Here is a 27433-nt window from a genome sequence, read left to right as displayed (position 1 = left end):
AATGCATGCAAGCTTTTTTTTTAAAAACAAGTCCAAACTAAACATCTCAAACATTTTATTAAAAGCATGAGGGGACATATTCATGCCCTTAAAAGGAACATAAATACAAAATATCTTTATATATACAAATTATGGCAAAGACAAATCGAAGCGTACCGTGTAGTGTCTAAAAAAATGTTAATTCACAAAAAACATGAAGAGAATTTTTTTAATCTTAGCTCCCAATGTGTTGTTTATCAAAGAGAGATGGACCAAACATAAAGCACTGTGGTACATGATCCATCCTGATTCACAATTCAGTATGTTTAAGGTTCATGTAAGCACTGAGGTACTACTTTTGATTAAAAAAAATTAAAAATAAAGCAAGCCACTGGGTAAGGTCAAATATGTTCGGTGCCATGATGCAGTCACTTTGTACAATAAATATTTTCAAGCCTTTAGCGAAAAAACCAAGAAGAAAAGTTTGTAAGAAACAGGAAAGTGCACCAGGCCGTACCTGGATTTAATGGTGCAATTTAAAGTTTACCAAACAATATATCATGGTAACAATTAGGGTACAGGTTAGCATAACTTTGTTTGCAGAATTTGTGCAGAACAGAATGTAGGTATAATATAAACCTTCAAATATTCTAGAAGAGGGGAAGCCTGTTTTCCCCGACAGACTGCACTCTTCATTTCACAGAGGTAATACTACATTTTGGCCACCGAGAGGCAACATATAGTAGCAACACAGAGTTAGCATTGCTCACCGTGTTAGAATTTTCAAAATATGACACACGTGTCTCATTTCTTATTTAATATATTTGCTTCTAAGTCTATTTAAGTAACAATAAAGGCAGTAAGTAGCAGTAGTCCATTATCAGAATTTTTTGAACACAAAGGGCAGCAGATAGCACCACTTTAAAAGCCAAGCAGAAACATAAACTGGAGATTAAATATCACACCATCGTACTTTTGAGCCTGTGAAATGTTGCAGATTTTGTTTTGTTTTTTTCCTCAGTAACATTAGCACAGCATGTGAGATGCACTTTTTAAAGGCATAGATTCGCATAAATTGCATTTTCGTGGGAAACCAGACTTAAATCAGTGTTTTAATTTAACCAAATATAATCGCTTCGTGTGGATGGAGTGCAGTTACCAATAATGGAGAAGTTCAAATTGACCAAAGCATTTTTTGTCATAACACTGGGGGATAGGGTTTGTAATACTGTAAATAACAGCACATTTCTATGAGCAGTGGGGACCACGAAAATCGAATGATAAAAGCAGCATTGAGCACTTCAGATATATCTGTCTCAAATTTTCATTATCAGGTATGTTTTTAAGATTCTAAGATTCTCTAATGTCAACACTGTTTCTATAAATAAGTCTTTGTGACTTCCACTGTAGCTATCTATATTAAATGTCCATATTATACAATGTGCTTCTAGAAGAAACACATCTGACACCCGTGAATACAATCTTGAGTCAGATTCTTTTTTTTAATGCTGATTAAGGCATTAGATTAAATATATATTTAATATTTGTAATCATGTCACCCCCACACTTTCATTTTCCTCTTCTCTGCATCACTGAGGTTAAATTCTGCCTGTTTGCCATTATATTTACACACATTTAACATAATACACTGAGCAACATTTAACAGGGCAACATCTATTGCACATTGAATTTGTCTTGTTATTAAAAAGCTTGTTAGTTCACCCTTTAGTACTGTCCTTAAATGTTGGCTCATCCTTTCCTTTTTTCCTGCTTCCATTTTCTTTGACATGAAGCTTTATTCACCAAATCCTAGCTGGAAAATCCGCTAGCTGGCTCGGGACTTGGGGACGGAGGGCTTTCCTGGTCATCTGTGGGCAGCTGGACGCGCTGCTCGTCCATACGCTTGGCCTGCACCCTCTGGATCAGACTGAAGAAGTCTTCATCAGGCACCGTAGGGGCATGGGGGCCCGCTTCTGGTGGGGAGCACCGCTGATCGTCAATTCTAGATGACTAGAACCAGAAAGAGCGCATACAGATTATTTAATATAGGATTCACATTTGCTAAAGAGGCAACCTACATAAACAATACAACAACCACATTTCAAATTTATGTGTGTGCTAATGTGTCATTACCTGGCACTTAATAAGCATGTTGAAGAAGTCATCACTGGGCTCTTGATGATCTCCCTCTCCCACCAGGTGACCCAGGTTGTTATGAGTAATCCTCAGGCCCGGGAGGTTACCAACATTAACGCGTTGGTCATCAAGACGTCGACTCTGAGAGCTGGCAATCAAATCAAACAGCTCCTCTGTCTGGGGGGAAGTGGTAATTGCAGGATCTAAAGAAAAAGGGGGGCGGAGATATCCCAGTGAGTGCAAATGATCTGGTAGATCCCAAACCTTTGCAGGGATGAGCTTTCAGCAAGAACAGAGATGCCATAAAGAAAGCAGTTAATCCTAAGATAGGACACAAAAGACATAAAAGGCATATGCTGTTGTCACAAACCTATCATCTCACTCAGGGATGACATGGAGGTTGCGGCGCCTTCTCTGTTGTCTCCATTCTGTGGCTCATCGAGGTGGCAGCGCTGGTCATCCATGCGGCTGCTCTGGAATTTGCTGAGGAGGTCAAAGAAGCAGTCTTCATCAGAGGGGTCACGGCCCAGCTTCTGCAACGAAAACAACAAATCTCTCACTTTAAGCACAAAGAGCGTCTGTCTTATCTGCCGAGTGCCTGTTTTCTCATTTTCTTATTTTTTGCTGCTCTGTCTGAAAAGATACTTCCTGAAAGTGAGGCAACTAAAGTATTTCAAGCGCACTTGATTATGATGAACTGCTCGTACATTAAAAAAACATTATGTGCAGGTGACTTAATTAAGCTCAATGCCATTAGGAGTTGCATAATGAGGATTTTCAAGATAGCCAGCTCGCGGAGGTGAAAAATAATCTGATTAACTCACAAGGGAAGAGACTACCTTGACCTACATACGGAATGTGATACAAGCACATAAAATGAGTATCAGCTGCAGCAAGTCATATGGCCCAATGACCATCAACTAGTAAAATCAGATGGAAATCTTTTAAAAAAAATGTAGCAGCTGCCACAGAATTATTGAACTGTTAAACATCATTTTGTGTATCAGATCTAGTCAATGGGTCAGTCACATCGACTGAATGCCATTTTTGTGTTACACTGACTTCCCTGGAATCAGTCCTCCAGCAACAGCTTTCTGCTGTTTATTCTGAGATAACACCAAGAGGTTCTCTCGCTCATATCCTGCTGAATGATGCTTTTTTTTCCTTTTAATTAAACACAGCCAGAGTCTTGATAATACACACAAGTTTGCAAGTGAAGTGGATAATTTATGTGTGAAACAAATACCCCGTACTAGCAAAGCAGATGTGGAATTTATTATGTTTGAACAATGCTGCTAAATATTGTGGCAGTCAGGCTACAATATCATACCTCTGAAACAAAAGCTTATCTGCCAGACCGGATGGCAGCAGATGAAATGAGATGTTAACACCATCTCAAATTAAAATTAAGCTGCTGATCCAGCGATCATCTGATGGAAAACTGCTAACAAACCAACTTTCACGCAACACATCACAAAGTGCTAGACTGAAAAGAGAAACAACTTTCAGCTGCATATTTCACAAAATATTAAACTACAATCGTGCAAAAGGGTGGTGGGCTGCACTTCGAAATAAACATTTGTGCATAAATGATCACACTTGCTGCATTAACTCTCTAGACCCTCTAGAGCTAGGAAAATATGTGCTATATAATACTGTACATTTGTCAGAATAATATTGAAAAACTTGTTACCGGCCAGTAATTTTGAATTTAATCTATTTAAGTTTATAAATTACAGCCTAATAGCAATTCTTTTTTTCTTTTTCAGAAGTTTGGCTTTTCATATCTCAACATTGAACAATCGACAACATTCGCTGCATTATATTTGTGACACAAAAGTGCCAGAGCAGGTTAACTTGGGTCAATGGCACTAAAATCAACACAAGCTGATGGGGTCTTCCTTATAAAAGTTTTCTGGTTGCATTCCTCTCCCACGCGCAGCAAATATAATAGACTTGTTCCAAATAATCTGTTTTGAACACCTTCAACACCGACTACTGAACAGAGCTCAAATCACTTTGCCTTACAGCAATATGTGAAGTAGGTCAGCAGACACCAGATTTCATGCATCTCTATTCTAAGAATCACGTGTTTTTCAACTTCTGCATTGAAAAAGTCAAACTGTTGTTTAAAATACACAAAAAGTTGTACTATAGATCATAAAGAAACGTCTTTTTTTCCCAACTCTGCGGTATTTGCTCAGTGAAAACAGCAAAATATCTTTACATGCAGTGCAAGACAAACACACTAACTGCAAATAAAGGCACGCTTCGGTATCAAACGTGAAAAGAAAGTGAATACTCCCCGCTAAACCTTAGTGGGAAGCCGTTTTTCCAAGTTACAAGACAAAAAGTGAGACAACTTACCAGCAGCACTTCTTTGTCCTCTATCTACCCTTCTGTCTCATGTCTTTATGAGCTCTCTTTCTGTCTAGCGCTGTCCGCACGTCTGGCTCACACCTCCTTCTCCCCTACTTTCACCCACCCCTTTACATCACTCTCTGCTTTCCTACTACCTACCTCTAATTTCCTTGCATTCTCCTCTTCCAGAGTTTTTTTAATCTCTACCAACCACTGCCGCCTCCTCTCTCTCTCTCCCTCTGTGTCTATCTTACTCTCTCTGTGCAGCTCTCCAGCAGGCCATTTTTATCCTGTTCACTCACTGTGGGAAAACAACTCATTATGGAGAGCTGGGGGGGGGTTGACCCTATGGGGAGAGTAGAGCTTCTCTGATCAAGGTCACATTATCAGCTAAGAGGGAGGGCTGGTATGGACAAAGGGGAAGAGGGGGAGGCAGCAGGGGTAGAAAGATGGGTGGAGGAGTACAGTTATGAGTGAACTGCATGCGAGCACCCATTTCCATCAGAAGTCAACTACTCTCAGATGGCAAAAAACACCAATATCTTCACTTACTTCTTACAAACTCACATGACTGGGCTCTATAAACACACACCCAATGTGACTTAAAGCAGTTTCCTCTCTGTCTCTATGTGGATGCTGTCGTTTGCTTCTCTGTATAGGCCAACTAATCAAGTAGGCCATATGGAAAGAACAAGAGAGAAAGGAACACGTGATGATGGTGAGAGAGGAAGAGAATAGACAGTAAAGATATGTGTGTGCTTGCAGAGAGAGACTGGGAGTACTGTCAGACCGGGACAGTGAATGATAAAAGGAAGTTCTTCCTAAAGTATAGATAGGTGACAAAATGAAAGAAGGACCTGAATCACTGACCCCCAAAGCGAGGGGGATCTGGTGACTTTGATATGCTTTGGTGGGCCTTTTGCTTGATGGTTTAGGTCTACTTCCCCCCTTAGAAGGAAGTGATTAACTTTTTTCTATGATGAAATTTTTTAATCCTGATGGGAGAGGTGTCTTTCAGGGTTAACCTTCCCCTGTCTATAGAGTATGAAGAGGGAGGCCTTTGCCAGATTTCAACCAATGTAAGAAAAGCACTGCTTATTGAGTTCTGTGTCTTCTACATAACTTTTTCCCTGGTACATACAGCCTAAACTGCCTGTCAGTGCATTTATCTACTTTTTGCATGTTTCTGATTTTTAAAAACTAGAAGGACACAGACACTGCAGACATCCCCCACAGCGAGCACTCAGATCAAACATCATAATGATTTATTCATGAACAAAGCGTAACACCAATTAACATACACACCATGTACTTAAACCACAAAGGAGTAACACTAAACATCACTGAAATCCCAATTAGACCCAACACTCTCTCATAGTCTACACTGCTGGTGTGCATTGCATTCACCCTCTACCTAGGGCCCCTTTCTCAGGAGTTTTTCTACTGATATGTCATTGCAAACCATCTGCTGGTTACTTAACAGGGAGGGAGTAAAGTTTGTCAGTCCTCAGTGGCCCATTAACAACCCGAGCCTCCAAGCATGGAGCTTGGCATGCCTGTTCACAAGCTACTGGTGAGGCTAAATTTGTGAAACAGTTTCCATTCAAGTGTCATTAAAACTTGGCCGGTACTTTTTGGGTAATCCCGACCCTATCAAGCAGGCGCAGTTGACACAAGCAACGAGTCGTCTGGTAATATTAAAAACTAAGCACGATGCAGCTTTTTCAACCGACTCGAGAGCTAAAGTTAGCTTATCTGCCTAGATACACTCGCTATGGCAAAATCAAATGTCAAACTGCATGCTGCAGATGTAGCATGGAAAAAAAGCAGAAACACGAAATGCTTAGCAACCGAAGCAGAGGACTTTATCCCCTATGGTTTCATCAAAAATCAGCCATTAACTTGTAGCAAAAACAAAGAAAAGTCGTAACATCTGCAGCTCACAGATACACAAACGGTCTTAAACGGTCTTAATGCTAGATTTGAAAATAGGTATGACTCAAGATCACCCACATTTACTTCTGTACTTCTATTTCTACTTCGCTGTGATAAACTGTTATTCCTAAAGCCCTGTAATTTTCACTCTTTTTTTTTCCCGCATGTCACATTACTAATAACAACAATTAGCAGTGCCACAGAAACAAGGCATGATTAGGTGCTGTGGTGAGTCAGACAGAACAGCTGTGGGGGGAAAAACATATCCATTAAGAATCTAGTTTATATTATTAACAGAGAAGTCACTTTTACACTGCAGAAGACATCGTTTACCAAAGTTATTTGAAATTAATGTATTTTCTCCCTCATTTTTCGCTTTAAAGCAGAAGCTACAATGAACAGAAAAGATAAGAAAGCGAAGTTAAGTGAAACATTCACCATCTCACAGTCATCTCGCGCTTTCTACAAAATTATCTCCACCTTTACTCAAATGCACTGTAAGAGATTGCACTGAGGCTCAGGTGTATCTTAGAAATATGAAGCTGGTGAAATGAACGCTCATCAGTCCATGTACAGTAAATGAGTGTCTGTGTTATACTGTAACAGAAATATCTACATTTTCTTGTTATTTCAAATGAGTCCATAAACAGAAATGTCTACTATGCTTATAAAGCTTTTGTGTACAGTTTAAACAAACTGTTATTCAAGTGCTGGTAAAATCCTATAAGAAAAATCCTTGACATTTTAGGCTTCTTGAAACTGTAAAGCTTGAAATTAAATTTTAAGTTTTTTGTTTGCTGTTATCAGCAAAAAAAAAAAAAAGAGGGGGGAGGGGTTAAAAACAAAAAGAGACACAGGAACACACCTATACTTTAAGAATTTTCACTTGTATTCCATGAAATGGAGCTGGAATAACTACTGTTTAATTTTTGATACTTGTTGAAGATCAGGTTACGAGTGCAGTGACGAGGCAATAAGGATATGATGTGAGGTCGGGAGTCAATAAGTATTTAATAAAAACAGCAACATTGAGGCCACTTACTGGCACTGGAGGTGGAACTTGCACAGTGATGTCATCAGTGTCCACGGGTGAGTCAAACCACAGCCTTTCCTCTGATGACTGGCTGTCAGAACAGCCTTTTCTTTTGCTAGGCTGCGACAGGTGACTCTTAGATCTCCTCGGTATACTTTCCAAGTCTTGGTTCTCACCATTCTGCATGAACAGAGCATGCTGTTAGAGGTGGATCACAATGTAGGCACATTTTCCTACAGTGGTTTAGAGACATGTTCAAATAATGGAAATCACCTTATCTGAAGAGTATTTCCACAGTTCTACACTGTCCATGCTGTTTCTCTTGGTGAATTTGGGTCTTGCTCCTACAGGACAAAAAAAAAACCCAAATATTTAATATTGCAATTTTGGGTTTTGATCACTTAGACAGTCTTGAATCCCATTTATGAGCCGATTTAAGCTTGCAAGCTGCCCTTTGTTTATCTTTTATTTTCGCAGTAGGCTGTAATCTCGGCTGTGGTCCCATGATGTTCGGTGTGGATATGAGGCTTAGGCCGACCACTAGGCAAGCAAAGTGAATAAGAGTCTGTTTGCCAGCTCTGCTCCAGAGGGAAATGTAGGACATGGGTGTGAATTTCTGCCTGGAGGATAGTTTATGAAAGCAAATATCACAGAGAAGCCAGGCAAACTGTTCAGATATTACAGTTTCTACTCACTTTATTATACAAGGCTCTGATGTCTATGTGAGCTGGTGGACCATTTGAGGGGACTCAATAAAACATTGTTGTTACTCGAGGCCTGATATGGCTTACGGACAACCCATCCTCCTGGACCACAGAGTGAAACAAGTATCGTTATCCTACCTCATAAATATGCACACACCACTTGTTTTCTGTCACATTTAGCCTCAGTGCAGATTTAACACACCGTCCCACGTGGAGTTTGTTTTGCATTTATAATTTTGTGCACACATAAAACATTGTAGTTAGCTTGCTCAGGCCCACACATACCACACAGAACTTGTGCAGTATGTGTGGGCCTAATCGGATGAGAAAAGCCTTTAACTGCACATTTACTAACTACTTCAACAAAGTTCAGAATGATTCTTGTTTTTACAAGATTGTTTTTGATTATATATATATGTAGTGCTTAACCATGACCTGTCATAATAACAACAAAACAGAAATATTTTAGAAATCTGTAAAAAAAAAAAAAAATTAAATACAAATTTGCTGAAGTGTATTTATGTGTATTTAAGTAACAAGTAACCAAATAATTTCATCACTAACATTTTCTGTTTAAGAATGCAAGTTAAACAGGTGTGATTTGGCATCTTAAGCAAATATTTTTTCCAGCTTTTTTGTAAAAATTTGTGGATAATAGTAATAATAATAATAACAACAACAATGATGATGATGGTTATTATTACATTTTACCATTAAAAACATAATTTTGATTACACAGTCTGCACATGCTAGCAGATTAACCACTAAAGAAACATAAAAATGTATTAATTTAATGCAGATGTGTGTATATATGTATATATATATGTGTGTCTTAGTGATAATAAGCACTATCCAATGCTGTTCCATTTATTGTTTATGCATGCATATGTGTAAGAAGCCTTTCCTCTCAGCCTTGGTTTGCCTTTTTTCTGTCAGCTGAAGAAACAGACATTGCAAACCACATGAGGACGTTCACATTACATATCAGCGATAAGCAGTTTTATTTGGGGAGAAGCGATAGAGTAAATGCAGGAGAAAGGTCCTGTGTTCTGGATTGGTGAATTTATCTGTGAGAGAAGTTAGTATATGCACATACTTTGAAAAGAAGAAGCACCGTCTTCACACAATTGAGCAAAACAAGGAAGTTAATACTGAGCGTAAACAACAGCATGCTAACAAGCTACATGATACAGTTTGTGCTCTGACATATTCCAGACACACACTTTGTTGCAAGAGATCATCTCTGTGGGACCTTTGCTTGAAAGTACCTGACCAAACTAATCAACAATTATATTTTTTAATATTTCTGAGCTATTTCTGTTTTGGGATCTTGTATTCATGTTACCATAGCAGGTTGTTTTTCATGCTTTATCTACTGTGACGATAATTTCCCAACTTTCGACATCAATAAAGTATATCCTAAACACAAAGTCCAGCATGACCACATTACCTTTCATGTAAAAAAAGCAAAAAAATAATAATTTCAGTGCTACCTTGCATCTCAAACTCTGAACTTGAGGGTGAAAGGTCGCTCTCAGTGACCCCCAGGGCCTCCATCAGCTGATCCACGTTCATCCTGGCTGTCAGTTCACCATTTCTGTCTCCAATCTGCGGATGAAATCAGGGACAAAGAGACAAAAAAAAATTACATAAAATGCAAGCGGCCTTTTTATATTGTTGCGCTTGTAAAGCTTTCTCACTTCTTTAGAGATTTCCAGGTGCTTTCTGGCATAGTAAAGCGCTTGTTTGTGGTTCCCTAAAGACACATATGCATTTCCCAGACTCCAACATGCACGGCCCTCTCCAACCCTATGAAAAAGTGAACGCACAACATTAAAAAAAACCTGTTCCTGTGGTCATTTGTTTGGTTTTCTTTCAATTGTTTTTAAACAATACCTATCTGTTAGCTCCTGCGCTATGTACAGGTGCTTGAGGTGATAGTCTATGGCCCTCTCATACTGCTGTAAAAGAGTGTAAGTGTTGCCCAGGCTGTAACACGCTTGAGCCTCCATCACCTGATCCCTCAGCTGCCTGGACAGTTGCAGAGTTTTCCTATAGGAAGGAAAATAATGGGATAAATAAGGGTTGGGAAAAAATGAAGAAAATAGAGGCTAACAAAGGAATGCGAGAAACAGGGTACATGAATAAGAATGATGATTAAACAGCTACATAGCTATTTCACTACATGTACTTAAGCATTCATGAGATATTCTAAGTGGTTAAAATTGTTTCATTTCTCCTTCAATCCACTAGATGTCAGACTGCACTCTTTCCTCACCTGTAGTACTCTGTGGCTGTGTTGAACTGTCCCAGGAATATCAGGGCATTGCCTAAGTTACTGTAAGCTCGCCGTTCAGCTGCTTTGTCCCCGAATTCTTTGGCAATGGATAATCGCTGTAAATGATGACAGCAACAAGTTCACAAATCAAGACTTTTAATTTCAATTGTTAACTTTAATGACAACAAGTTAAATCCTCCTTTCACTTTGCTTTACTTAGGTGCATTTGTTTTACTTGGTGCTCAGGCAGAGAGATTTTTCACAAGTTCATATTGGAAGCTCTGTAGGAAACCTTATTTCATAAGCAGAGGTGATGCTGCAGCAGCGGTGCATCAAATCAGCTCCTCTGATTCTCTCCATAGGAAACCTCTCCTCTGCAGCATACTGATAGATTTGTAACAGGGAAGGAAGGGGAGAAATCAGTTTCCCACTTGTGGAAAAACTTGGTTTTCAATAGAAAAATGGAGGGTGGAAGCCGGAAGCCATGCTTCCCGCTGATTCACCAAGAAACCAATTTTGTCCTTTTTCTGTATGAGTAGCCATCAATCTCTGCAAACTGTCCGCTAGGGCAGCTTTAGATAGATACCAAAGCACTGAAACACACACTTTTACACCACATTTACCTTGGTAAGACCAGCAAAAACATCTCTCAGGAACACCATCTGCTTCACTGACTGAAATTAAATGAACTGTACTCTACTCTGACTGAACTTAGAAGCTAAACGCTCAAGTCATGCAAATGTTTCTGATCTTATCTCAACACCAAAGCAAATTCGGTGCGGGCCACCTGTTTACTTCTCAGGTGCATTTAACAGATAAAGGAGGCTAAAATAAAGAAAATGTAGTTTCACTCAGTGCTGCAGTTCAAACATCCAGGATGTCAAGGCCACAACAGTAAGGACACAGGCCACCAAAACCACACCAGACAAGGCAAAACATATGTAAAACATTAGGTTCATCTTTTACATGATGTTGTGAAACAAATTTGGAAAATGAAAGAGCTTCATTCAAATCTTTTGGGGTTTTTTTTTTTTGCTCAGCCAGATGCAAATAACATTTGTTCATTAATTCATTTTATTTCTGTCTGAAAATACTGCAAAAATACTGCAAAACAAGCAATATTTTCCAAAAGCAAAGGGAAACAAGAAAAGAACAACTTTATCTCTGCAAAAAGGGCACATAATATAAACAAACGTATATGCAACTACGCTTTATTCCTTTTAGAATTATTATTTATCTATTTACAGTACTGTGCAAAAGTTTTAGGCAGGTGTGAAAAAATGCTATAAACAAAGAATGCTTTCAGAAATATAAATAATTGTTTATTGGCCCCAAATGTACTCTGCAGCAGGACAACAACCCCAAACACACAGCCAAAGTCATTAAAAACTATCTTCAGCGTAAAGAACAAGAAGTACTGGAAGTGATGATATGGCTCCCACAGCGCCCTGACCTCAACATCATCGAGTGTGTCTGGGATTACATGATTAAGATCTATGGTTAGTTCTCCAAGATGTTTGGAATAACCTACCAGCCGAGATCTTTCAAAAACTGTGTGCAAGTGTACCTACAAGAATTGATGCTGTTTTGAAGGCAAAGTGTGGCCACACCGAGTATTGATTTGATTTAGATTTGGTGATTGATGAAAATAAATGATTAACACTTCCATTTTTGAAAGCATTCTTTGTTTACAGCATTTTGGTTTTGCACAGCACTGTATTCCATTCCACTTTGTAGGTCAAGTATGGAACTACGAGTGAGCAGCACATTATCTAAAAAGAAATGGGATTTATAAATTCTTTGACTTGGTGTAATAACGCGATTCTTGTAAACATTTTTATTGAAATATGTTTTATTGAGTTTCCTTACTTAATTTACAATCTATTAATACACCTAAGAACTTCAACATCATTCACCCAAACATGATATGTATGTATCACACATGTATTATATGATGGGAGGCCACGGCTGCTGAACAGCTGCACAGTGAATGGTCCAAGCTGGAAAACTGCTCATATGAAATCATTATGGCTGATACCTCCCACCTCTGCATTACAGCAGTGCGATCTTGAAACTTGTGGATGAAATGTGGATTTCTTACCTGACGGTGGAACTTTATAGCCTCCACAAAGTTACCCAGCAGGTAGTGGGTGTTGCCCAAGTTCCCGTAGGCCCTCCCCTGAGCAGCTCGGTCGCCAAGCTCTTTGACCAAACACAGGTTCATCCTACACATCCAGGCACACGCATTTAGTTGTTATTGGTTGTTGAACTTTTTTTTTGCATTCCCATTTTTATGTGTAATCAACAGAATTGAGTCTACTATGCGAGGTATGACATGAGACAACAGCTAATTAATTGATGTTGATATAAAGCAATTACTACATTCATTATAGTTAGAAAGAAACCAAAAAAGTGAAATATTAATTCTTTTTTTTCTTTTTTTCCAAATGGGCTCTTTAAGTTACCCAGGAAGATGAGCTATGTTGCACACACTTCTATCTGTAAAATAGTGTTTTTTCAGTGTACCCTTTTTCTTATGTATTGGCCATATTTTCAGAAACACCAAATTGGCACTAACTGCATTTGGTTTCTTTTTAATGTCATTTACAGCCTGCCCGTGAACATTTCAGCCCATAATTTATAAAGAAATAAGATGATGTGTTGCAATATACTCAGTGTGTTGTACTTCTTGTGTTGAAAGACAACACTTCCTTTATCAAAGTTCAACTGAAGACTTTATGCTGTAAAACCTGCATTACAATAAGTTTAGGCCAGTTTAGCCCCAATTCAACCCTCTCAACATGTGGAGGAGAAACCGGGTCAAGGACCTCATCATGTTTACCTGATTGGCACACATTATTTAACTTATTTGCTCTTATCTTGGCATATTATTGACAAAGATCTTGGTAAAATAACAGCAGGAGAGTAGAAATTAAAATATTTGATAGTATGGTGAAAATAAAATGAAACCTTCATTATCACAGTGGTGGTACCAAGACTGTATTAAAACAGATTTAAAAAATCTTTTCAAAGTCACCCTCACCCCAGTCATAAAGACGGTAGCACAGTGAGGGCTGTGACGGTTGCTTTTAATCATCAGGGACTCAAAAGTAAATTCAGTGTTACACACATGTACACTGTTATTCTGTTTAAAATGAGAAAGCAGCCAAACCAACTCTCGGCCACTACTTGACAAAAAAGGGAATTGACAATATTCAAAAATCATCAATAGTACCACAAAACGCAGCAACATTCGTATGTCAGAGCTACTGACTACTGTGACTCTGGTAGCTGTTCTATACATTCATTTGCTCTACAGGCATAAAACATACTTACTCGTAAAATCCAGTAGCCCTTTGCAGTGTGTCTCTGACATCAGGAGGCAGGTCCCCTGGTTCCTGGGTGCAGCCCCATAACTGCTGTTTGCCCTTTGCGTGAAACACGTTCCCCATGTTATACAGTGCTCTGGCCTCTCCAACCTTCAGGACAGTGAAGAAACACAGGCTGCCACTATCTTTTTCCGAGAAGATTTTCATATTTCTGTTTGTGTTGGTTTGTTTGGATATCCAAATATATGTACATAATCTTACCTTATCGCCCTGCTCTTGAGAAATGTCCAGGTGTCTTTGGCAGCAGACAGCGGCCTCATCGAAACGCCCTAATACTTTTAAAGTGTTACCGAGGTTGCCGCTGGCCTTTCCTTCTCCAATTCGGTCTCCTATTGTTCTGTGGAGGAAAGACATCTTTGGTGATTAGTGGCAGAGTTAAAGACCAAGTTATTGCTCGGAGATCTTGCACCATTAGAATCAAAATCACTGCTTTTTTGAGACCCCACTAGTTAAACATTTAGATCAATCAGTGATCTACACAGCTTTTATTTTAAAAATAAATAAATAAAATAAAAAATACACAATAAGCTTGGTGTACCACAAACTAAATATCACTGCAATTAATATCTACAACAGACCGTATTTGATTACTGTCATCTGGTGAAGAAAACAAAGTGAATCAAGGAAATCAAATGTCACTTTAAGGTTGTGGTTTTGGTCACCGTTTCTGTTTTCCAAGACTGTTTTTTCTGGACCTAAAATGACCATCCACATCAAGGAATTTGTAAGATATTCAGTCATATTGCTGCTATATTACATTTATTCAACAACGGGCTATTGAACATAACTGATTTCCTTTATTTGTTATACATGTAAAGTTATACACAACCCTAGAGAGTCACTGACAATGCATTATAAAGCATAACAAGCACTAAATAAAGCACCATGTCCACTAATTACTTTAGGCTTAATCATGCATCGCTGAATCGGAACTTGTCAACACGATTAGTTCCTCTCTGGTTGCTATGGCCTACTTTCTCTTCATGCTGGAAGTGAGAAATAATTTCCCCATTGTGTCGTTCTCCTTTTTTCACTTTCACACTTTGAAACTGAGCAACTAAAAGATGGCATGCACTAAGTGCTTGCAGTTACTATATGCTCTTATGAACCTGCTACTGCCACATTGTTTCATTATGTTATTGTCCTCTAGCAGGCAGCCCAGATGACCCACAGGAAGCCACGAGTTATCCATTTAGCTAATGAATAACCATTAAAATATTGCAACAACAGTTGCCTACTTCCGAGGACCAAGCCCCAGTGGCCCTGGTGAGACTGTAATGTAACAAGGTAAATCTCCCTAGGGTTCTTAATCAGTTCCCTGCAGGAGTACCAGCTGCACTAACTGCAGGAGACCAGATTACTCACAAGATAAATATCCAGTTGGTATTTGTCAACTGTTACTACGTAAAAGTCTCCTCACTTTTTTTTTAATTTCTTTGTCTGAAATTCATGAAGGTTTCCATGCATCAAATCATCTAAAGAAAAAAGGGTGGAAAAGGCTGTTTTCCTTTTGAACTGTGTGTACATCAAATAACAGAACATAGCATATGATTCCTGCATACTGGTGCACAGTCCTCTTATATGTCCGTGTGATGGATGCAGTACGCATGCAGGGTTTATTGATCTGTGTATAAGTTCCCTTATCGTAAAGATGCAGTTCTTCTCAGCTAAAGATTTCAAATGTGAAGTTTATTAACCATTTACAGTGCAGCAAACAGATTGTTGAATAAGACTCCCGAGCAGCTCAAAACAAGCAGCACAAAGCTGAGGTGAATGTTTTACTCATAGCTTGTGCACATTGCTCACCTTGCTAAGGTAAGGTCATGTCTGTGGTATTCCAGGGCTTTGCCATACTCCTTAAGGTAGAAGTATGCATTGCCCAGCTGGCTGTAGATGGCACTGAGGGTCTTCAGGTCTTCTGTGCCGACCTTTACGGCTGCTTCGAAAAACGCTGTTCCCCCTTTGAAGTCCCCAGCCTTGCATAGCCGCTCTCCTTCCAAGGCCAATTCTAAGCACGAGGCCTCCATCCTGCAAGATACACGCATACAATAAAGTCATGAAACTAATGAAATAAAAACATTAGCCCGATCACAGATTAGGACATACAGTAAACATGGATACCATTACAGTCGCAGTGAAATATACTTTCACAGAGACGCAGTATCGCCATGACAACAAGGTCTGTAATAAATTCTGTGGACTGTTGCCTTAGTAACTGAGTTTGAGCTCGATGACGAACACCTTGAAAAGGTGATACACTTTTAACTGCTTAAATCAGTTAACAGCCTGATGTTCGAAGACGTGCCGTTCTCTTGCATGTTCTGAGATTTTTATGAGGATATGAAACAAATAAGACAGAGACAGAGTGTCCCACCCACACCAGAGAGAAAACATTTGAAAAACAATATGGTTCTCTACTGACTGCAATCTGAGACAATGTCATCCATCCACTTCCTTAACTGCTTATCTACTTCAGGGCTCCGGCAGCTTAAAGCCTACCCCAGCTGTCTCTGATGAGAGCAGGGGTACACGCTGGATAGGATGCCAGACCTCTGCAGGGTTAATGCATGAAGTCTATGAAAATCTGGTATTTCTGAACAGCTAAGGGGGTTAATATTTTGCCCTATGTTGCACTCCATGCCTTGAAGTTAACAAAACTATGTTTCAGAGATTGAAGTTGGCTGCTGAGCTAAAATACAGCAAAGCATCTGTGGTGTCCAGTCAGAACTCACTGTAAGCATACAACAAGGCTTCATGAGTGAGCTATATCCAGAAGTATACACCCTAAATGCATTGCATAATCCAGGATAAACAAGACCAGACAGTTTAGTAGTAACACTAAATTCCAGATAAAGTACTAGAATGTAGAGATAAGCAAGGATTATCCTTGCATCTAATCAAAAGGCTTTGCAAAAGGCTCCATTCAAAAGGTAAAGAGTCGTACCATTTGCAGTTTTCTGCATTACAGCTTATTTATTGTCAAATCGAAGACGCGAATGCATCGTCATTTTTGAGGCAAAAAGGATTTACTTTGAGTGAACAGTCATTTAAAGCAGCTAATATTACACTATCTTCTAGTCAGATTTCATAACATTGCCCTAATATGGAATGTATGTGTTCACCAAGGTCATTTTGGTTTGTAAAAACTTGACGGGTTACTTTTGAGTTTTGTTTTTTTTTTTTTTTACAGTACCTGTGTTTTTGCTTGGTCCTTGTTTTGTCCACATACACCTGGAGCTCCAGAGGTAAAGGCTTTAGCATAGCTTGAGGTCGGGGTCCACAGTGGACAAGTCTACACACGGCTCTCTCTGCTCCAGTCAGAGGACAAGGCTCAGATGCCATGATGGTATTGTTAAGTAAAACTAACTTTATCAGAAAACTCTTAAATGAACTCTGTAGAGTTCATTTAAGTACTATGCTTACAACTAAGAATTCCTCTCACACTTTAACAAACTGCGGTCTTATAAAGTTTATATTTCCCAGCTTCAATAAAAACCACCATATCAGCAACATTACAACAAACCTGGACACACTCCAATTGTAAATTCTAACCACAGTCCAAAGCCAGCCGAGAAAAATGTGTGCTATTCAAGTCCTCAAGATCGCTCCAAAACTACACAGTGAAGCAACCTGCAGACAAAACAGTCCAGAGGGAATTTGAGATCATTCCACACGAACGTTGAGCTCCAAAACAAGTGAATTTCTAAGACGTCACAAGTTTACAAGTTTATGTTTTATTAATCCAGATGATTTTAATCAAGTTAAGATATCCATTGTTGTTATGTAATTCAGTTCCCGCTACTCCCAACAGAAAATTGTGCTCATCTCTAATCCTCTTCAACTTCTCCTCAAGTCTGACCCGGAGACCAGTTGTTCTATCAGGTTTTAAAAGTACAGGGGAGCATGATGACAGACCATTCTGGGCAAGAGTAGAGGAACAGTCAATGATTACAAAGTGAATACCTTATATCTAAGCTTGACCATTGCCCCAATGAGAGGCAGAGAGAAAGGATGAGAGAGACAGGGATGGCTAATCCAATGCCCTGCACCTCCTCAGTAGAGACAATACAGCACAGTGAGTGGCCTAAACAAATCCAACTACATGCTGACACTAGCATAAACATTATTAGGTCACCAACCGAGACAGATGACACTGTGAGTAAATAAGACCTAAGGGACGTATTAAGTAAACTTATTTTCACTAATAAGGAAACACATGTTGCTTTTCTGTTTTTAATCTTTAGATTAATTTTATTTTAAAGCTATAAAAAACACTTCCTGCATGAAAATCTTGCCACTATGACACACATGTCCAACTGCTTTCAAAGCACAGAAAGCACAACTACATTAACAAGTGCCCTACTTAACCAAGACAATGTCACAGGGGCAGCAAGCAAAATACAAGCTAAACAAGGGATTTACAAGAGATCTCTTCACTACAGCGTTGTTTTCCCCTTTTATTAAATATCAGTCTATACAGTAACATGGAAATATACATAGGAATTTACATTTAAGCTGGTTTTTTTCCTATTTTTGCCGTCTACATGTATATAATAAATTGAATGCAAATAAATTACGTATTAATATTAATTCTCAGTGCACAATGTAATAAAGAGAATTCAATGATTTTGATTAGTTTCCCAGAAATCTTGCTTTCAGTATGCAATTCCTCCTGCAACTGGATATAAACTTTCATTGGAAAATGTAAACAGGAAGAAAATGATTATTTCATTTTTCATAGCTGAAGTGGAGGGCAGTGGAACAACCACTATAACTGTATAAACTATATTAGGAAAAAGGAAGGTGAAGAGAAGAATGAGTAGAAACCAAAATTAAAGCATGAATTTACACCAAAAGAGTGTTTATTCAGTGGAGCTCTGCGGCTGAAGATCTTTCAAAAGCTGGTGGCATTATTTTTACAAGATCCTTATAGAACTCAACCCACTACAAGGGATTGGAAGTTCAGGATTGTCGGATATATATATAGTTTGCAACCATAAGTCTTGTTCTCTTAAGGTAGACTGTGTATTTTGCTCGTGCCTGCTAGGAGGTGGCTCACTAGAAAGTACCCATTGTGAAATTAGATACTACTTTACAAACAGGAGAAACATGCAAAGCCAACCATCGAAGAGTCTTGGAACGTGCAATACTGAATTGCAACAAAGTCATCAGTGGTCTAAAAATACAAATACTAACAGGGTGGCACAATGATGCAGTGGTTAGCACTGTCACCAGTCCATTTCTATTACCCAGTCTTGTCTTGAAATTAAGGTTTTGTGTGAAAACCTCGATGACATCGAAAAATCAAAAATGCATTAAATTAGCAAACTACTAACAATTAAATTGTGAAGTATTGTTGGTTGAGGTTCCACAGCTCTTTGTCTTTCAGCTAACATTAACAAATTTTGCTGTTGTTGCAGAAAAACATGCTGCTAGAGCAAAAGCGGGACTCTCATCACCTTTTTGTATGGCTGACAATAACAAACAAAAGTCCAGTCTCTGGAATGTGGATAATCTAGTTCCCACCGTAGATAACAGTCCTTGAAAGTGTATAACGTTATCTTCCTGGCATACATAAAACAGCTACGTCTTCAACAGTGGAGGAAAACTTGCCAGCTCTGTAGTCCTTGCGCCCTAAAATGAATTTTGCACTAGCCATAGCTAAACAACTTGCTTAAAGACAGACCAGCATCAGAATGTGCCAAGGCTACCCTTCAGTGCAAACAGGAAGGTGGAGCAGAGCCTAACAGCCATAGCCAGAGGGATGAAAGGCATAAGGTTGGTGCATATACAAAAGAATACAGAGGCGATTTACTTAAAGCTGATCAGTTATATCAGCGGCATGTCAAACTCACTTTGACTCACTGTGAACACCCACCCTCCCGTCAACATTTCTATAGTAGATAGGATCTGTAGAGATAATGAAAATACAGGTGAAAGTAGGGCTGGGCCATATCACACCGTTCACGGTAATACCGGTATACTGTTAGGCAATGATAAGAAAATGAAATATTGCGATAGAATATGGGTAAAACGCGCATGTGCAGTGCCTTTGTTTTTATATGCACATGGTGGAAAAAGCGAATGACAAGGGCGAAAGCAGATTGTTGAATGAAACAGATGAACCAGAATTGGTTCGTAAAAATGCTGCAACTTCAGTGGTGTGGAACTAGTTTGGCTTTCGTCCGTCAGATACACACAAAAGCACAATTTTTGGTAAAGCATGGAAGCGGGCCGTCGCTATTACCGTGTTTTTCAGAAAATAAGGCACACTTAAAATCAATCTTTTGATTTTCTGAAAAATCGACAGTGCCCCTTATAATCCGGTGTGCCTTGTGTATGAATCCTGGTTGTGCTTACTAACCTTGAACCGACTTTATGTGGTACACAGTGCTCGAAAATCTGTCAAAAGATGTTTTAGTACAACTTTGACAAGCTACGAAGGAGCACCGCTTGATGGATTGTCGGAGCATTATGGCTACCATAGTCGGGAGCCTCACGGAGTAATATGTACTGTGCTTCAACATAATATTACCGTATTGTGTGTGTATAACCTCTTAAGTTTTGTGGATATTATACATGTTATGCTGAGGATATCTCAGCCTGTTTCCACTGGAAATGTCTTTCGGTTAAACTGTCAGCAAGGAATTTGCATAAAAAAAAAAAAAACAGCTGCTTGTTTCAGTGAAAATACACTGAGGGTTTTTTGCACTAATAAAGTTGCGGAGTTATGGTCTCGAGTCAATTATATCTCGGTTATATCATTATCGCAAATTTTTAAATATATATTGCGATAAATATTTTTGGCCATATTGCCCTGCTCTACTGGTGTGCATGGTCTGAGGAAGTTCTGGTGAACATTTGTTAATAACTTTGTAATGAGACAAATATTTGCGCATTTAATCACAGAGTGTTGACAAATTCATGTAAGAAGATATTGATGTAGCACAGATTTGTGCATTAAATGTTTGAATGGACTGCTTATGCAGGGATTTGTGCATATAGAGTGTTTGTAAATAATGCTAAGAGTAGGTGGGAGGCACCAGCCAAAATGTTGATCTACCCAATCGTCAGTGCTATTGTGGTTGGATGAGAATTCAATTTATGGCTGGAAGTCACAGATGTGCAAGAATATGAGAAGAAAAACAAAAAGACAGCAAGTCTGGTCAAAGACGGTGACGGGGGCCTCAGTTTGTTAAAACACAGCCGAACAATGAAGGCTTGCATTGTAAAACTGTGGCTGTGGAAAAGGGTGTTGCCTTAATAATGCCTCGCAATATTTTTAAAAGCTTGAGCAAAATCCAAACTCTGCAGTTGTAAAGTTGGAAGTCAACACATCCTCACTCACTTTAATCAAAGTCTGCAAACTAAACTTCAAGAGGCAGCCTGCGGGCTGACTCACACACAAAAAATAAAGAATAGAGGGGGGAAAAGTTGAAGCAAACAAAGAGCAAAATTTCATGGCAGGATTTCCACAAAGTGACATTCATTCTTGCCATCGTTGCGGTCGGAGTAAGAAGAATTTGTGCCAAACAGTCGGCCATTCTCTCCTCTTATTACCCCCTCTAATTGTTCTGTTTGGGAGACACTCATCTCATAATAGCCTGCTTGTGGTCTAACAGAGACAAACTCCCAGCGCTGTTACCATGGCATCAAGGAGTACATGTAGCACACTGGGCAGGTTTCAAGAGTAAGTAAGAGAGGCAGAAGTGAGGTTAGAGTGCAACAATGTCAGTGGAAAACAATATAATGCTAACAATAAATATTTGTCATATAATTAGATATAACCTATATAAATGTGAAATAATGCTTCATCATTAGGCTAAAGTGTAAATGCAAGTTTAAAAAAGCTCAGAAGACAAAGACGGGGAGTAAAGATGAGACATCCAAATGTTTACGTTGGTGGAGGTTTATGGAAAGGTGACCTTCAACACATAAACTGGTCATGGCTACACAATGCCTACAAAGACGGGGACAATGCGCAGTAGCTCAGATGTTAAGCTTGAGTTGTAAGTCTAGACTAAATGTACACTGTAGGTGCACTGGAGCAGCACGCATTACACCATAGCCTGAGCTGTAGCTTTATGTGCAGCTCCCCCGGAAATGTAAGTATACACAACTATCACAGTACTGTAACAACTATTACTGGTCCATTTGGAATTTACGATTTAAACAGAGCATATTGATTTGTGCAAAGATACAGCCTCTGTGCAACAAAATGTAACTAGGGCTGCCACAAACGATTATTTTGATAGTCGACTAGTCACAGATTATTTTTGCGATTAGTCGACTAATCAGATCATCATCCATTGGACGTAAAACTACAGCTTACTGCACCAGCAGCATCTGCTCTTATATAACTATCATTAGCTTACAGCTTTAAGTGTTCAAGGTATGTGCTAACTAAAAATAAAGACAAGATGATAGTTCATTAAATTTTAATGAAATTTGCAGATTGTTTCGGTGAAGTTTAATAAACTCCTTGCTATCTAAAATATAACGGGACACCGGAGTAAATTCTCGAGCATCTCACACTTCTGATGATCAGCTGTCTGCTTGACGTTTATTCAGCTGTGTAAAAACTATAACTTTAATCTCAGCCAAACCGATTTACTCAGGAACAAATAAAATACTAAAAAAAAAAAAGCCAAAGAATAACATTGTTAAGTTATCTAAGTGACTTATATATCATGTTTAACCTGAGTAGCGAAAGACAGCGGTGGGTTTGAAAACGATTTGCCAGGAGTCCGGTGCTCTCACGGCTCTAGTGAGCCTAGCTCCCGGCTAGCTATCGAGCTAGTGGGTAACAGACGTCTCTGAAAATGTCGGAGCGCTTTTGAAAATATGTGGTGTCTTGATAAACTGAGCAGATATTTGAGGCTTACACAGCTACATTCTCGCCTGAAAATATGTTAAACATTTATTTTGTGACCCAGAAAGAATAATAAGAGTAATATTAAAACTAACTAGCTGCCGCCATTGTTGTAAACTGAGCTGGGCCGCGCTATGAATTCTGGGACACAGCTGCTTCTTCTTCGGGGTTTAACGGCAGCTGGCATCCTTGTACATGCAGTGCTGCCATCTTCTGTTTCAATCCGTTATTACACTCTTAAATCCTGCCACTTATTCCTGCGTCTTTTGTGATCTTACAAAGCTTCAAACGACGCATCGACTATTAAATCAGTCGTCGACGATTTTGATAGTCGACGTAATCGTGGCAGCCCTAAATGTAACAGTAACAGACTGTAATAAATCCTCCTGTCCATTAAAAACAATCAAATTAGGATGTGTTATCATTGTTTGTCTCACTGGACTCATGCTTTTAAACAGGCAAGGCTTGTTGATTCGGAGATCAGATTGAACTTTTTCCTAATAGTGTGACCTGGAGGTGTGGATCGAATGGGAGGGAGAGCCTTCAGTTTTCAGGTCCCTCTTCTGTGGAACCAGCTTCCAGTTTGGATTCAGGAGACAGACACTATCTCTACTTTCAAGATTAGGCTTAAAACTTTCCTTTTTGCTAAAGCATATAGTTAGGGCTGGACCAGGTGACCCTGAATCCTCCCTTAGTTATGTTGCAATAGACATAGGCTGCTGGGGGATTCCCATGATGCATTACGTTTTTCCTTTCCAGTCACCTTTCTCACTCACTATGTATTAACAGACCTCTCTGCATTGAATCATATCTGTTATTAACCTCTGTCTCTCTTCCACAGCATGTCTTTTATCCTGTCTTCCTTCTCTCACCCCAACCGGTCGCAGCAGATGGTCGCCCCTCCCTGAGCCTGGTTCTGCCGGAGGTTTCTTCCTGTTAAAAGGGAGTTTTTCCTTCCCACTGTTGCCAAAGTGCTTGCTCATAGGGGGTCATATGATTGTTGGGTTTCTCTCTGTATCTATGAAGCGCCTTGAGGCGACTTATGTTGTGATTTGGCGCTATATAAATAAAATTGAATTGAATTGAATTGATTGTACCTACAGTAGCTTGCATTCACAATAGCCCTTATGCTGCAAATAAGCTCTACCAACCTTTGCATAGACTCGCCTGGTTCTGACATCTTCTTCCTTTTCCTCGTTGCACAATATTCAGTAAAAGCAAGCGTTGAACATTTACTACTAGCTCTAAATCCAACAAGGTCACCCTCACTTTCAGACACCACTGTTTCATGACCACATTAAAAAAAACCTCAGTGGCCAAATCGAGTGTAATGTTACTTCAGGTAATCGCTCAGCAGATCAGCTGACCTCAGTGTCTGCTCACAGCTGATAGCGCAGCTGATTCACTTCTGTACATTCAAAGCATGCCCACCTCCAAGCTGTGTCTGACTTCATCAGTGTCACATCTGCTGTCTTCGATCACGTGTTGGCTTTTGCTGCTGCTCTCCTGGTACAGAGCAGAGTCCGGAGGACATTTAAATAGCTATTCAACACTCATACCTGAGATTCTTATCAGGCATGTAGTTGGGAAAGCAGTAAACCCATTAGGATACACGCTGCTTCGGAGTAGTATTTAATTACAACTGGTATGTGACATCTCAACCAATTAATGGCCAGCAATCAAATTTACTTGGATTATATTTCATCATTAAAATCAGTTATACTTTTGTTTTAGCTGATTTAATTCAATTCATGGATTCTTATTTCATTTTTAAAGGCCTATACGTCCAACACTGTGAATCTTGGTTAAGCTAAGAAACTGTGCACTCAGTAATCCAGCCATAATTACAGAGTGCCATGGCTAGTTGTCAGGGAAACCAAAGAGAAACTCTCTAGGAATGCTTTCCTTCCTCAGTGCATGTCACTTTCAGTTAAAGCTAGACTCTCTCCTTCTCTCCTTTGTCTAAGTCTCTTGTGAAGCTGCATTTTTACTCTCTGCATGTTCTGTTTTCTAGAGCCAGGTTGAATAGTGCTACTTACACACACACACACACACACACACACACACTGTAGGCCATACGAAGGGAACCAAGTGCTGCAGGGGCTATGAAAACAAAGCAATGAACACGGCAATGATGTTAGTCAATCTAAGATGAATTTCAGTTAGTAACTACTGTCATTACTGACAGAAAGACAGGCTAGATTTAAAGATTTCAGAGTAAATCCCTTTCTCTAGCTTGCTTTTTTACGACACAAAGTCACAATTTTATAGTCAAATCATTTGTTACACGGCAACAGGTGCTGAGTCAGACATTTGTAATTTAAGTATTAGTAAACGTTTCAGTTTTCAGTCGCAAAAATCTAGTATAGGTTCAGGGAAAATACCATTACATGAAGTTTATGGAAAAACAACAGTACTATTTCCAAAGCTTACAAAACCGCAGCAAATAGTTGTTTTTGAGGGTTTAATTCAAAGTGCTTTGGTACTGAAAAAGAGCTTGTGTAAGTCTTGTCTTATTATTTTTAGATTTATTTATTGAATTAATGCTAATTATGTTTTGTGGCTTTTTTGTTGTTGTTTTTTTCTTTCTTTTTTAAAGATATAAAGATTGTTTTGTTCTCCTCAATCATCACACACACACACACAAGTGGACAAATAGGCTTTAAAATACTAATCTCTATAGCCGGACACGTTCTCATTTTAGGAAGAAAACAAAAGGATTTTACAGGATGGGTCAGTTGACAAATAAATCCTAAACATAACGTCCCCTTTGTGCTTGCCTAAGCTTTTTGGAGTTTAAAGATAATACACACACACACACCAAACCGTCATGTACAAAGGTCATGTGTTGAGTTAAATAGAGGAAAACCTATCACAGCTCTAATAGCAGTCCTACCCACCCCATGTGTGTGTGTATGAATCTTGTGTTTATGTTGGCAGAGCATATGATAACCTTGCAGGGTTTGTGAATGTCACTCCTGCAGCTTGACAATAGTAAGTTTAATTGTTGTTTTCTTAAAGTATCTAACATAATCACTTAAGATATATATTACATATCCCTTAAAGCCACTGGAATAAGGTATCAACTTAGAGTATACAAGCATGATTTGACTTTATATATAAACATGCCTGCTCCCTCACCCCAGCTCTCTGGGCAATGTTACCATAAATGTGTTTAATGTAGGATACTTCTGATATTCACAGTGATTAATGATAGTTTTGTCCAATGCATGACACTGGACAAAATGTCAAAATTATGTGATAAGTGGTGCTGAATCACACCGTCAGCTAGCTGACCAGATGATGAGACATCACATTTCTCATAAGCAAATGGATCATCTGAGATGAAATAGAGATGATTAATCATAAATCACAAACAACATAACATATGCTCAAGTTTTGTCAAACTTAACTAAAGTTCGGTAACACTGTCATTATTGAGTTCTTCATCATGCAAAAAACTAATAAATACTCTCACTGCCTGGCCATGGAGGACACAGTCAAATGTTATGCTAATTAAGAGGCAAATGGTGCAAGTATACATATTTCTGATGATCATCAAAGATGATTAAAAGAAACTACAAATGAAACTGAACGAGGCTGTGACATTTGTATCTAAACACTGGGTTTTAACTAGCAACGCTCTGAGAGCCAGTCTGTGTGTATTTGGGTTTAGGTCCATCACCCTTCAAGGTGAAGTTCAGCACACACATCGCACCTTAAAAACCATGCGCGCTGTCAGCTTGTGCACCCTTTAGCCAGTCTCCCCTTGTTACACCGCGTCTGCATCTTATGAGGCTCCTCTCAGTCTGTACATTCCAGCCACAGCCGCTCAGTGACCCGAGCCAGGAATGAGGCTTGGAGCTGGGCTCTGGCTGCAGCTGTGGCTGGGTCTTGAGCTCTTTAAATCTGTGAAAGCTTGCTGGTCAAGCTCCCCCTGCCCAGTTCCTCCTTAGTAAGCAAAGCTGTGAGCTGGCAGCCCTTGCTATTCTCTCTCTCAATCGTCTTACTTGTCTCTTTTTCGGCATTCAAGGACGTGCTACGGAGCTGACCCCCCTTATGATATACCGATGTACTTCCGAGGCTTCCTACCTTGAGTGCAGCCTCTTGCTGGCCAGATCCTGGTCCACACCGTTAGTAGCCGAATGAGCCATAACCTGGCTTGCTCGCGCCCGTTATGAGGGCCCTTCCCTGTATGCTCCAGAGGCAGCTAGCTCTTGTTTCTTGAGACCACCCTCCCTCTCGTTCTTCCCCCACTGTCCCCGTATCTCCCACTCTTCTTTCCTCATTCACCACAATAATGGCAGCAGCCGAGGAAGTGAGGTATTCTGCAAATACACCAGAAAAAAATCCAAGCCCCGCCCCCTGAAATGACGTCACGTAGCTGCTCGTGGTGTCGCCGGTGAGAAAGGACTAATTTCACATTTAAAAAAATAAATAATTAAATAATAAATATTATATTAACAGTACTTTTGTTAAATTATTTCCCCACCCATAAAAAGACCTAAATGTACCAAATCTTCTCTAGGCTGTTAGGGCAGCGGAAAGTTAATAGTCTTTCCTCAATCCCTGTACGACAGTTAATAACAAAAAAAAGAATTTAAGTACAAACATAAGCCGCACACTCTCAAGTTCGCAGACACATATGCCCACCACGGATGAGTAGTCATCCCTGTTATACAGCCATACTTTTTTCCAAGTACCCTGAAAGCAGGCATGCATGCACAGTTCATCGCGGTCAAGCGG

The 27433-nt window shown here is 39.4% G+C and overlaps 1 protein-coding gene across 2 annotated transcripts; it reads right to left on the bottom strand.

The window, feature by feature from the left end:
- Positions 1-38: 38 nt before the first annotated feature.
- Positions 39-27093, bottom strand: gpsm1b (G protein signaling modulator 1b). Of its 2 annotated transcripts, none has more exons than XM_026173673.2 (14): positions 26780-27093; positions 15622-15843; positions 14017-14152; positions 13763-13905; positions 12528-12651; positions 10427-10542; positions 10045-10200; positions 9849-9957; positions 9642-9756; positions 7718-7788; positions 7454-7624; positions 2486-2648; positions 2113-2318; positions 39-1989 (listed from the first exon to the last, which is right to left on the bottom strand). In XM_026173673.2, exons 1-14 carry the CDS (start codon positions 26839-26841, stop codon positions 1789-1791), a joined length of 1995 nt encoding a protein of 664 aa, XP_026029458.1. In that variant the 5' UTR covers positions 26842-27093; the 3' UTR covers positions 39-1788. The 2 variants fall into 2 exon arrangements, with proteins under 2 accessions (XP_026029458.1, XP_026029457.1); XM_026173672.2 differs by lacking the exon at positions 26780-27093 and adding an exon at positions 17009-17776.
- Between the last annotated feature and the right edge of the window lie 340 nt (positions 27094-27433).

Source organism: Astatotilapia calliptera, chromosome 7 (genome assembly GCF_964374335.1).
Source record: "Astatotilapia calliptera chromosome 7, fAstCal68.1, whole genome shotgun sequence".
Classification (NCBI taxonomy): domain Eukaryota; kingdom Metazoa; phylum Chordata; class Actinopteri; order Cichliformes; family Cichlidae; genus Astatotilapia; species Astatotilapia calliptera.
This window is presented reverse-complemented; position numbering and strand designations above follow the sequence as displayed.

Bases quoted from the DNA above. Each gene is read 5' to 3' on its own strand.
- gpsm1b (XM_026173672.2), bottom strand. From the start codon at position 17,157: ATGGCATCTGAGCCTTGTCCTCTGACTGGAGCAGAGAGAGCCGTGTGT. The intron at 14,153-15,621 runs GTGAGCAATGTG...TTTCCTCCACAG, and splicing joins CATGACCTTACCTTAGCAAG to AACAATAGGAGACCGAATTG. The intron at 7,625-7,717 runs GTGATTTCCATT...CTGTTCATGCAG, and splicing joins GGAAATACTCTTCAGATAAG to AATGGTGAGAACCAAGACTT.